The 13,629-nt window shown below is 38.9% G+C and overlaps 1 protein-coding gene across 10 annotated transcripts in view; it reads right to left on the bottom strand.

Annotated features, from left to right (window-relative positions):
* Positions 1 to 13,629, bottom strand: part of CDIN1 (CDAN1 interacting nuclease 1) — a 243,386-nt gene that overhangs the window by 31,288 nt on the left and 198,469 nt on the right. For 2 of the 10 annotated variants that reach the window (XR_011258176.1, XR_011258177.1), the window contains 3 exons: positions 8,144 to 8,225; positions 6,935 to 7,072; positions 3,655 to 3,797 (listed from right to left, as the gene is read on the bottom strand). The exons of 7 other annotated variants lie outside the window; for them this stretch is intronic. Coding sequence is in view for 1 of the 3 variants with exons in the window: in XM_069595986.1 (XP_069452087.1) it covers positions 6,962 to 7,072; positions 8,144 to 8,225 (193 nt within the window). In the remaining 2 variants the exon portion in view is untranslated. Of the gene's footprint in view, positions 1 to 3,654; positions 3,798 to 5,013; positions 7,073 to 8,143; positions 8,226 to 13,629 lie in introns of those variants that run through there. One more of the 10 variants, XM_069595986.1, reaches the window with a different exon arrangement.

Raw genomic sequence — 13,629 nt, 5'->3', positions numbered from 1 at the left:
AATATATTATAATCTTAGGATAGTTCTGGATCAAATGAGAGAGGATATTTAAATAAGAAAAGACTGAGTAACGTTAAATGTTATGTATAAGTGATTATAGGGAGGTTAAATGGTAAGGGGCTTAGAAGGTAAAAATATCTAGTATCCTTGCTGATGGAAATGAAAATGTAAGTTCAGAACATGAAAGTATAGTTACTAACTACTGTGCTGTAATTTCTGAAAAGCGACCACATTTCAGTGGTGTTGAGGGGGAGGTAGAGGGGTGACAGTGAGGGAGATTTCACTAAAGAGTTGAAATTGCTACTTGGTTTTCAAGGCTGAGAGAAGAATGTGAGATTGAGAAGGAAGGGTATGGACAGGGCAAGGATAAGAATACAAGCATTTGTGTCTGGTACAAAGGAGCCTCCCTAGGAGCCAGTTTGAAAATCAGTGCAGTTAAAAGAATGGAACTTAAGGAGAAGATCTAAATGGATGGTACAAATTTGGAAGACAGACATGCAGACAAGATTTGGCTAAGCGAGTAAAGAGAGAGAGGGGGTTTGAGGATGGAAATGGGGGACTGAGAATGTCAGGAGCTATGGAGGAAGGGGAACCAGCCAAGAAGGTTGTGCAGCTCCTGTCAGAGAGGTGCTAACAGGGTAGAAGGAGAGTCAGGAAAGCGTGGGATCAGAAAGTCAAGGGGTGGGCTTAACAGTGCTAAAGAGAGAAAAGTGGTCAGGGTGCTCACCTGGGCTGCGTCTGGTGAGCAGCTGCTGTGTACCAGCTGTTGTCGAAAGACTGCGGAGACGTGGGGAAGTAGAGACCCCCAGTGCAGATGAGAGACAGCGGGAAGAGAACGAGAGCAGGTTAGAGGTAGGGTGGGTGGCAGGTAATGTATGGGTGGCTTATATGAAAAGAAAAAGTAAAAGTTGCTCAGTAGTGTCCCATTCTTTGTGACTGTATCGTAGTTCCATGGAATTCTCCAGGCAAGAATACTAGAATGGATGCACTGCAGGGAGATTCTTTACCATCTGAGCCACGAGGGGAGCCTGAGTGACTCATATACTGGGGTCTAATAGGATCTCCTGGGCTTCCTTGGGGGCTCAGCAGTAAAGAATCCACCTGCAATGCAGGAGGCACAGGAGATGTGGGTTTGATCCCCTGGGACAGGAAGATCCTCTGGAGAAGGGCATGGCAACCTACTCTAGTATTCTTGCCTGGAGAATCCCATGGACAGAGGAGCCTGGCAGGCCACAGTCTACGGGGTCACAAAGGGTCAGACATGACTGAAGTGACTGAGCACACACATAGGATCTCATACACACAAAACACTGACCTTCTGGGAGCTGTGTCCATAAACCCAACCAGAAGGACACAGACAAAAAGATTTGAATACTGATAGAATAAAAATGAAGGGCTGTTACAATGAGATGATGGGTCCACTGAGGAGGAGTATATCATACACACGGCAGACAAATATCTACATCTTTGAAATGTGTATACGTCTAGCACAATTTCAGAAATACTACAGTTTATAAAAATTATTAAAAAAAAAAGATTAGTAGTATTGTTAAGCAGAGTTAGGAGGAGATAAAGAATGTAACCCAATGTGTACCATTCATTCACACAGGACTGAGAACTGAGATTTTAACTAAAGGAATCAAAAGTTACTTTTAAAATATGTATTTCTGGCTTTGTTGCCTCGAACTCAAATTAAAAATGAAATGAATTTTATATTAAGGACATGAAAGCTAATTTAGAAATATTCCTTATTTGTTTCTTCTTAATGTTCTCTTACTTGATGAACATTGTCAGAATTTAAACTCTGGAATCTATGGGAAGTTAGGATTAATAAACTGTGTGTGTGTATGCTTAGTCTTTCAGTTATATCTGACCCTTTGCAACCCCCTGGACTGTAGCCCGACAGGTTCCTCTGTCCGTGGGATTCTCCAGGCAAGAATATTGGAATGGGTTGCCATGTCCTCTGCTAGGAGATCTTCCTGACCCAGGGATCGAACCCAGTCTTCTGCATCTCCTGTACTGGCAGGCGGATTCTTTACCACTGCGCCACCTGGGAAGCCCAATAAGCTTTGTATTAGATCAAAATACTTTATAATCCCCATGTCTGGTGTAACTTGTTGATCTCAATTTAATGAAGTTTTATGTAGAATTATTAAAATATTAGCCAATACTATGGAGAAGGCAATGGCAGCCCACTCCAGTACTCTTGCCTGGAAAATCCCATGGACAGAGGAGCCTGGTGGGCTACAGTCCATGGGGTCGCACAGAGTCGGACACGACTGAATGACTTCACTTTCACTTTTCACTTTCATCCATTGGAGAAGAAAATGGCAACCCACTCCAGTGTTCTTGCCTGGAGAATCCCAGGGACGGCGGAGCCTGGTGGGCTGCTGTCTGTGGGGTCGCACAGAGTCGGACACGACTGAAGTGACTTAGCAGCAGTAGCAGCAGCCAATACTATAGAAGGTCTTTTGGGTGTTTGTGCAACCACTATGAGCAGTATGGATTCAGTTGTTTATTTGGTATAAAAGTGAGTCAAACTAACAAATGAAGGGTTAAATTAAACTTTGGGAAAGCAGTTTCTCAGTTATAATAAATCCTGGGTTCAAGAATTATTACTGATTCTTTCTGCAAAAAAATTTGACCTCCTGCGAGGTGCTTGACTTCCAATTAGCTATCTGCACACAGTAATGGGAACAGTTTCATAGAGAAAGTCACAGGAGAGACAGTTATTAAACCACAATGTGCAAAAAGCCCAATCACCAAGTCCAATCACCAGCTCAGGCTATGATCAGTGACTCTTTTTTGAACTAAAGTATATATATACATGCATATGTATATCAGTGTCACTTGCACTCATCTGCCTCAGAGGCGTTCTGGGCTAAGTTTCCCCTATAATGGCTGCTCAATTGAGTAATTACTCAATTACTATAATGGGTTAGTAAGTCATGCACTCTCAAAATATTAATGGTCATCCAACTTTTTTTCAGATGAACAACTGAAGCCTAGTTAGTCCAAGCATATGGCCCGTCAAACTCTTCTCTTTAGTTAACAGCAGGATCCAGAAGAACATCAGAAAAATTACTAAAATTAGTGGTCATCACTTCCTAGTACCTCTTTTTGGCAAAATTGCTACAATTATAATTTTGCTATGTTGGGAGCCCAAGTATATGAGAACAGCCTGAGCTGTTCTGTGATTGACTTAACAGGTATTTTCCTTTGGATGGATCAATGACCTGGAACTTGCTCCATGTAATGTTAATCCAGTCTCAGAAATACACAAAGGAAAGAATCACAGAGGCCCTTTTTGGTGAATATGTGCAAGCAAACTAGACTTTACAGGATGGTACTCTGACATCTGGACTCAATCCCATAGATCATTCAGAAAGATAACCCAATCTCCTACAGTCCAAATAAAACAGCACTTAGCAGTACTTGCTGGTTTCACTTGGGTGGGAAGTCATCCACTTGCAGTACCAAGAAAGAAGCATGGAACTATCTTGAAAATGGTGTCTACAGGAACTCCAGCCTATTTCTACAAGAGTCGCCATGGTGCAACAATTATGTTTATGGGACTGCAGGGAAAAATAGCAGAGGGGAGGAGAGATACCCAGTATGTGAAGAAACTGAGAAACAAAGGAGGGATTTACTTACCAAACAGAACCAAAGGGAAAGCTGAGACTGGATAACTCAAGATTTAAGCATTGTTTAAGATGAGATCCAGCTAAATTCCAACAATAACAAACTTCACGAGAGACTGGGATTTTAGCCACAGAATGAGATATTCTTTTTCACTGCTGAAAAGTAAATATAATAAGAGCAACAGAAAACTTTAGAGCAGACATAGTCTTAAGCATATAAGGGCACCAAGTGTTCATTGAACTTTGCAGTGATTGTTGCATCTTAGGAACACGGCAAGAAATTTACATGTGAAGCTCTTTACAGCTGCTTTAAGTAAGTACCGCTTGCTTTTTACCCCCTGAAATAACTGACTTAACTGCCTAGATGTCCAAGTTCACTCCCACCACAGGCAGAGCTACCACGATCATCCTCCACTGTGTTGCCTCAGCCACCACTTCCACCCTCCTCCCCACGCTACACTGAGCTCTCCGCTAAGCACCAGGCACTCTGCCAGGCACTTTGCATACTTGATCTCAAATCTTCGAGAGTTATTCTTAATTCACATTTTCCAGCAAATTCCAACTTATATTTCCCAAGTGCTCACTACATGTCCTTGTGAATCAGGGCTCAAAGGCTCCAGCTCCACTTGGCTCCTAAGTCTATGCCTTGTTTAAACAAGTCGCTCTGGTTTCATCATGCAACAATTTTAAAATAATGAACACTTTGAGGTTTACTAAGTGAAAAAGGTTGCCACCAGCTAATTGGGAGAAAGATACCAATAAGGCATTTCCATTTTGACAAAACCCCCTAAATATTGGACCCCTGGCATATAAGAATTTGAGACTTTTAGGGGAGAATTAGATAATGTACAAATTATACAGTGGAACTTGAAATAAAAATATAAAAAAACTTTTGAACAGCATTAAAAAAAAATAGGTTTCACCAGTCCCAACATATGTTTTTACACAAATCTGCATGCTCCAATTAATCTGCTGAACTGCTGGTGTGCGGCTAGACCGCCTTAATCATCTTTGTAAGTACAATGTGCAATTTGTGGTCTGATTTCTAGCAAGAAAAGTGCACCTAATTTTGGCTCGCCCCATACTTAAACCTATTTTAGAAAATTAGAATTTAACCATAGCTTTACACAGTCTTAAAAAGAAAAACTGTATGCAGCTGCTGACAGGTCATTGATGTTGTAATACTCTGAGTACCCGAGGAGAGATTTTATAGTATTATCCCAATGAATGGCATAAAAGAGACTTGGATTTTAAAAATTCATCTCTACTTGTCAAACATTATTAGGAAAGGAAGAAAAAAATGGAGATTTCTTGGGATGATCTGACATAGCGGTATGTTTTTCTGGTCCACCACGTCTGGCTGGCAGAACTCTTTTCTTTTCTAGTGAAATAAACAACTGTTTAGTACAATGCTATGTTTGGAACAAGGCAAGTTTTATTTTCTTTTTTAAGCCCTTGGCTCAAGAGAATAGTCTTATGGGAAATGGTTATTGTGTTTACTGTTGTTTGATGATGAAATGTCATCTGACTAAAATACTTATGAAATAAATTATTCCATTCAATAAAGCCATCAATAGTTTGGCTGGTTTAAAAATGCAATTTGCATTATAATGCATTGAGAAATCCCTGATGAAAAACTCTTGCATACGTTTGTTCATATCAACACACACACACAATCATGCTTGCTCATGCTCTCTTTTTCTCTCTCTCCTGGTTTGAAAGAGTTGTTTATAACTTAAAATATCACAAAAACTTAAAATCTGAAAATGCCACTACCATTTCACAGCTTAGTACAGAATCATCTTAAAATAAGAACCAACATGTTGAATGATTAGTTCACTTTGAGAGTGATGATTGACTAGAAGTGAATAAGTGGTATTAAGATGTAGTTTATATTCATTTTCTTGTAAAAGGTGAATGGCTGTTAATGGCTACATCATCACATTTTTGCTGACCTAACAGAATAACCCCACCCACCCACTTTTGGGAGTCCAGCTTCTCCTTGTATAGTTTGTTTTTGCCATACCACTAACTTTTTACTGTGGTGTGTAATCCTTATATGTATTTGGGTTATAAATTACGGGGAATGAGAATTACTTTTATTCTGGGAATTTTTCAATGTCCCTTAAGATCATTGGAGACAACCTTGAAAATCCAGGGTTGGTAATTATTGGCCTTGTGAAAGAAAACCAGCTCCTATTTCTTAATTAGTCTGGTTTTGATCTATGACTACTTCTGGAAGAGGAACTGCTGTTGAAGAAAAAACTATGTATCCTAGCCAATACTCTGCTAACACAAACTGAAAATATTTTCCTCCAAGGAGAAAACCTTTGAGGAACTAAGCCATTTCTCTAAGGAGGAATGCCTCCAAGATGCTGTCTGGAATATGAATGACATTGAGTATGCTCTCTCCTTCACTGAGTAAAATGTTCTGGGAGTAAGAGCTATATTGGTTCCCCACAATGCCTGAGATCTCTGTGACAACAGGGATTGGATCTTAGGTGTCCCCATGTTCCAAGGGCCAGCATATGGCCTGGCGCACAGTCTGATGCCCAAAAAGTGTTCATGGGTTAAATGCAAAGGATTAACTGAGCTCAGTAAAACCACTGAGCTGATAACCCAGACTACGGGTCCATCCAACAGGCCAGTATTCCCAATCTCACTGTGGCATCATGGCTCTTGGCCTCCAGGCTACATTCCTGAATGTGCAGTTCAGCTTCTCCCTGAACTTTAATAGGACTGAAATGAATATTTGTGCTAAATCTCTTGTTACTGTTTTATTTTCAGTCAAGCAAGAACATGCTTTAGCAGTTTGGAAAGGAATGGACTCAAGATACAAAATAGGTACCTGCTATTTCTTTGAATATGTTTGCCATGAACTAATATTTCAGTCTGTACAATAGGAAAAGCACTGGGACTCCAAGCTTGATCCTGACTAATTGGCTGTGTGACCTTGAGAGAGTCCCAGAGACTTTCTTATCTCATCTGTAAAAGGTGGTACTAGATGATCTCTCAGGTACCTCTTGGCCCTATTATTTTAAAAATTCTATTACTATTATTATTTATATTTGCAAAAGTGAGTGTGAGAGCATGATTTCTAAACAAAAACCAAAAAAGGAATCTAAAAAAATGGTGTCACTGCTCACTCAAAAAGAGGAATGTGAACTCCCAGTTGTAACATATATCCAAGTCCAATGGAATACATTCACAGAATTAACTAGAGTACCCCTTCCTATTCCTATCTGAGATGCTAAAATCAATATGTGAAGGACATGAGGAAATTGTTTATTTACCTTGTAATTAGTTAACAATCTTTACTGTCAAGCCGAATCTGGAGGTTTGCACTCATTGGGTAGCACGGGTTTCAGGGAGTCTGAATCTTCTGAAACTACAATCGACCCTATGTATCCATGGGCCATTGGTTCCAGGACCTGCCACAGATACCAAAATCTGTGATGTTCAAGTCCCATAGTCTGCCCTCCTTATCTGCAGATTCAGTCAACTGCAGATGGTAAACCATAGGACTGTATTCATGGACTCAAAAAAAAAATCCACCTGTAAGTGGACCTCCACAGTTCAAACCCCTGCTCTTTAAGGGTCAATTTCATAGGCAAAATTTTGTATGTGTACAAAGTTATACAGGGGAGAAAGTTCATAGTTTTAATCAATATTTAACTCAAAATTTTAGGAACCTCAGGCTAAATCATGGTCTAATATCATTAATTGCTGTTTAGAACCCCTGAAGTTGGACCTAGATTGGATCCCATGCTCAGCCACTTAGCAGTTATCTGACTTTAAGCAGGCCTCAGTTACCTTATGAGTGACACAGAAATAATAATATCTACTCTCAGGATGGCTGTAAGGATTAATAAATGATATCCACAGAATTAATGTATATAAAAGCACTGGTCCAGGGTCCATCTCATAATAAATGCTTAGTAAGAAGCATATTTTCTTTTTCTCATAGCAAATGAGGTTGATTATGGTTAAGTCTTCAAAGTTGTTCACTGCTGTTAATCAAATCAGCCTATTGGTTGAGAAGAGGATTCCTCTTCAAAAGCTGTAGGGAGAAGGTAGGGGAGGTGGCATTGTCTAAATATGGTAGTTTGTAAAGAAATCCATCTCTAAAAGCAATCTATACTAGTCAATATAATTATACTAAAAATGACTGTAACCATTTTAAACTTACAGTTTAAAACAATTTAAAATGCTGTATAATTTTGGCTTATACATGTCCAATTTGAAGGTTTCTGAACTAATTCTGGTGAGCTAACGAGATTTTCTGATCTAAGCATTTGCTGGCACTAACTCACTAAGAACTAACAAGAGGGCTGAATGAGATGGTTTCTGAGGCTCCTTCTAGTTCTAAGACTCTACAGTTCTCTTCTGAATGAAAAAAAAAAAAAAGGAAAATCCTCTTTAAATGACACTGAAATCTCTAAATTGTCTAAAAATAGTTTCAGGTCCCCTATTGGCACAAACAGTCCCATATCTTGACTCACCATGGGTGGAGTGCTCCGGCATGTTAGGAAATCAAGACTCACTCTCCAGTTGGAATCCAGTTCTGGATCAAAGGCAGTAAACCTTATTTGCATTTTAAAGAAGGGGAGAGAGGGGAACACTGCTGATACTCAGTACAGTATGACCACACACAAAGAGAGACTGGCTACCATATGCCACTCAGGAAAGCAGCCTGTTTCACTAGACCACCTTCAGACTACTATATTCAAACTATCCAATGTATCAGCTTAGCTGGGTGGCTTCTTAAACCTGTATAGCATCAGGGTTTTCCCCCAGAAAGTTCTTTGGGAAAGAGATTATAATTTTGTAGTCTGCTGGACCTAAGTCCCACTGAGGTCTGGTAACCTGAGCACCTTGGCAGGTACTGAAATTTGAACTTAGGTCCAACAAACTCCAGAATTATTGATTCTTTCCATTACACCAGTGGCCCCCAAAACATCAAGGGAGAATATTAGGTAGTTGTATCAGAATCAGCTGGAGAGCTTGATAAAATGCTGTTTCCTAGGTCTCAAACCCAGTGGGTCTGATTTAGTAGGTCTGGAGGAAGTTAGAGTTGAAACAAGTGCCTTTATTAGTTCTGATGTGCAGCCAGGTTTGGGAAACACTGAGCTCTCTATTTGGGCTGCAGTCTCCAGGAAAGGCTTTTTATTTTTTAAAATTCTAAAAATTGAAATATAATTGCTTTAAAACATTGCTTTAGTTTCTGCTGTACAACGAGGTGAATCAGATATATGTGTGTGTATATATATCCCCTCCCCTCTTGGACCTCCCTCCCGCCCACCTCTCGTTCCTCTCCTCTAGGTCATCACAGAGCGCTGAGCTGAGCTCCCTGTGCTATACAGCAGCTTCCCACTAGCTATCTATTTTATACATGGTAATGTATAGATGTCAATCTTAATCTCTCAGTTCATCCTGCCCTCCACTTCTGCCCTGGTATCTGTGTAGGGAATGTGCTTTGAACACTGAAGAAAGAAGCTGGACTTAGGTAGAAGATGGGTTGTGAGATGGCCTTTGATGGAAGGGTCTGGCATATGTATAAGGGAATAAGACAACCGTTCCAGCTAGAGCTGATGGTCATGAAGGGGGAGAAAGGCTGGGGATGTATCTAAAACTGAGACAGAAAATAGGTTCGCAGGGCTTCCTTGAAGCCCTGTGTTGAGAAGGATTCTGATGCAGGGAGTGGTGGCATATAGCCACAGGATAGACATGCTAAACTTCAATACAGAACTTTATTTTTAAATGACAACATATGGTATATTTTATAGTCCATCAAGATTGGCTTTGTTTAAATGAATATAAGATAAAAATAAGATGAACAGTAAAGTTTAATCATCTCTCCCAAATTTTACTTGGTCCCTACAACTCTGCTTTTAATTATAGCTTCATGACTTTTACCTGAATTCCTCAAGTGCAAATACTTTCTTTTAAAATTTATTTTCATCATATCTTCAGTGCAATGCAGAAAAGGAATCTTAAATATTTATTTCAGCATTTTATATTTTTATTGGTTTTGTAAACCACTGAAATTGTAGAGTGTACTTAAGAGTGAGTTGGTTCCATATGCAGTAAATCAACTGGAGGACAGACTACAGTGTACACCATTTACAAAGAGAATCACTATAGCTAAAAATATAACTTCCTCCCCTCCCACCCCGAAACCAACATCCAAACAACTACAAAATTGCATGCCGGAGAGATGGGTACTATATTCCAAGACAAATATATACAAATTGAGCCGGAAAACCTTAAAGTGTTATTGATTTAATTCTAAGAAACATTTCACAATCAAGTCTCATAGATACTATTTCTCTATAGAGAAAAGTACAAGGAGGGGGAGAAAATGGTTGCAAAAGATATGAATGTGGAAAGCAGCCTCATGCAGAAAGGAATCTTGCTAAAGTATTTTAAATACCAACAACGAGAAAAAGGAGTTTCAGTCTCCATGTAGCACTGTGAGAGCTCAGGGACTCTACCTCTCTCTCTACTTCCTCAAGTTATACCCCCAGTCTGACTCTGGGGGGCTCAGCAGCTTCAAAACTTCTAACAGCAGTGGGTGAGAGGCAGCAGAAAGATTGTAATGAAACCAACAACCTAGAAAATGTACATGAGAGCGATGCAGGTATCAACATTCTAAGCCAGGGCTGGGGTAACTTGCTTGGTATTTGGTATTCAGGATTCCTTCTGGAGCATTCAGAATGCTGCATTCTCTCCACAAGGGGCAGGAATATTCTAACATGAAGCATGTGAAGACCCAGAAGGCCTCCAGAAGATTCAGAGGCCTCCAGTTCCAATGCTAACTCCCCAGTAGAATTATCTAGATCATGAGTCATACTTTTCCAATCACCTTAAAAAATATGAAGACAGACTTAATAATCTAGAACAGAGCTTGGTATGCAGTGGGAGCTCAACAAATGTTATCTGAATGTTGATCAGACGTCTGGAAAGTCAATAGTGGGTGGTGTTGATAGCTGGATGCTGATAACCCTCAAATACAAAATAGGTTTCTGAAAAACCAGGGTAAAAGGGGGGTTGGACCATTATTTTCCAATCGATCTAGCAATCAACAGAGTAGCTCAAAAAGGGCTGTTCAACATTAGATGACTGAAGTGAGAAAGTGACTTTGGTAGTTTGTGAGGGTACAGGTATTTATTTAAAACTGAGAAAATTATAAAAATAATATAATAATTATATAATAATCAAACAAGTATAATAATTATAATTAAATAAATATAATAATAAAAATTAAAATATAAATTTATTCATTTTAATTGGAGGCTAATTACTTTATAATATTGTAGTGGTTCTGCCATACATTGACATGAATCTGCCATGGGTGTACATGTGTTCCTCATCCTGAACCCCCCCTCCCACCTTCCTCCCCATCCCACCCCTCTGGGTCATCCCAGTGCACCACCCCAGGGCACCCTGTCTCATGCATTGAACCTGGACTGGTTCAGGTTATATATTTTATTATAAATTATAAAAATAATCTAATAGTCTAATCTAAGTGGATTCATTTCCCCCATCACTAATTTTGGCCACAATTATGAAAATATTTGTATTCTATTTACACTGATTGCTCAATACATGTTATTGATTTATTAGCCTATCAAATACATATTCAGTAAATTAAGTGCCATAAAAGACGTGCCTATTGACAACAATCAAGATGATACTTCCTGCTGATATAGTTATTTCTATGGTAAATATAAAAATTCAGAATAACCTTTAAAATGATACAACCTTGAGATCAGAAATTTGGCATCAAAAATATCAAGGTAAAAACAATGATTCACACAGTTTTTGAAACTAAGTTTTTAAATGAAATTCCTATATTTTAAAAAATTATTTCAGAATGAAAGTGAACTGACCAAACAAAGTTCAAAATGGCTCTAAGATTCAGATTACACATAAATGAGAAAAAGAAGAGACCACTATATTGAGGTGAATAGCAACCACTTCCAATACAATTCAAATTATTTCATTTTATCTTTCTTTTATTTGGGAAATAATTATTTCTCTGAAAAGCCCTTCACAGCCTTTCCCCTCTTTAAGCCCATATTCGGGGCTGGAATTCTATAAAAGACACATGAAATGAGTTTACTTAACTGAACAAGCAGATTGCAGAAACACTGTGACGACAAGAAAAGCAATCCTTTTAAAATGAAGAGTAACTGTATCTTGCAGGTCACAATGCACAGTTGCATACAACCTTGTGTTGGCACAAGACAGGGATACTGACGTTGAAGAATTTAGAAAGTTAGCTCCAAGACAGCAGGACCTTCTATCCACTACCTGACCCAAGCCCAGGTCCCTAGAACATAGGAGACACTCAATAAGGAGTCAGTGAATACATGAATGAACAATGAGGTCTGGACCCTTCTAGTGGATTCAGACCATTCCCCATGTCTGGTCTCATCACTACCATTATCGTTTCAGGAATTTCTCCAACAGAGAACTGGGGGACAATGGATACCCCTGGCAGACCCTGAATCTGTGAGGTAAGACTACCCGGCAGTCATAGACATCAAAGGCGCCTCCCGAAAAAGTGACTCAATAGAACTGTAAAAACCCATTCTCAAACTGTATCATTTAATATGTCTCATTGGAAGTTTAATGACAATTTGCAGAGAATCAAACAATACAATTCTGAAGAAATATCATTTCAAAGCAATATTTAAGCCAAATACTTAGGGGAATTAAAAAAAAATCAGATTTTAAAAAGTAGTTTACAAAATAAAATAAAATAAAAGTAGTTTACAGCTCCTTCCACATATGGATTTTCATGATATGGACCTATCTATTATTTACTGATAGAGTAGCTCTAGTCTCAATCGAAATAAATGAACAAATAGAGATAAAGCTACATAGAAACCAAAGACAAACATTAAATTCCTATAAAAAATGAAAGGGGTGTAAAATGATAAAGTAGTTTCCTGTAAATGTCAAAATATCATACTTGTGAAATTTGGAAAACAGATAAAATGCTTACATGTTGCTGCTGGTTAAAGCTGGTAGTAGATGAAATTTTAAAAAGCTATATGTTATACTCCATTGCTATTGGACCAAGACTTTGGCAGGATAATATTCACCTTTTCATTTGAAAATAAAGATACATCTAAACTCTTGAGTTGAAAGGTTAAGTGTACTCTCTGTGTAGTTGATAAATGTAGATCTAATCTAATCAGGGGCTGGCCCAGGCACCGCTGCCCTGACCCAGGCTTCTGGTTTCCATGAGGGTAAGATCTAACCAAGATGTAGGCTCTCGGCCTTTGACCTACTCAAGACCTGGTCTGAGCCAGCCGAGAGCTCTGCTTAACAGCCGGGGAACTCGCGGTTCAAATCAGGACCATGTGCACTTGGCAAATACAACACATGGCTCTGAAACAAAAATGCAACATGATCGAGTGCTTCGGGATATTTTAACAGCTAGGAAAGAGATTATAGCTAGATAAAACTGGGCTTTCAGGTCACTTTGGCTCATTCATGTTTCTCCCCGGTTCTTTGGACTAGACAAATTTAATTTGATTGTTATTTCTTAAGAATTTGCTAGAAAAACAAGAGTTGGGTAAGTTGTTTCATGGCTGATTGATCTTGGGGAAGAAGGGGTGTTGTAAGGTTTTTCTGTGACATATGTCACCTATTAGATAGTTAGCTTTTTCTATTTCCAACTGAGCCAAACCAAATTAATTAGAAAGCAGTTTGAATTACAAGCTAAATACAATGAAAAGTAATAAAAACAGAAAATGACATTTAGGTCATCAATAATATTCCTTAGGTAATTCGGCATTGATTTTTCTTGTTTTCTATGATAAAGAGCTTTACAAGTTGTCAGACTGACAGTTTAACCCCTGGCTGTTACAGTGGTAACAACAGCAGGCATCGGGACCACAAATTTAATAACGGGGCAGATTTATTTTCTTTTTGGTTCTCACTTTGTTTCTCCTGGAAATCAGCACTAGGAGTG

The sequence above is a fragment of the Ovis canadensis genome, chromosome 7, assembly GCF_042477335.2.
Source record: "Ovis canadensis isolate MfBH-ARS-UI-01 breed Bighorn chromosome 7, ARS-UI_OviCan_v2, whole genome shotgun sequence".
NCBI lineage: Eukaryota > Metazoa > Chordata > Mammalia > Artiodactyla > Bovidae > Ovis > Ovis canadensis.
The sequence above is the reverse complement of the archived record's forward strand: the minus strand, read 5'-3'. Positions and strand labels throughout refer to the sequence as shown.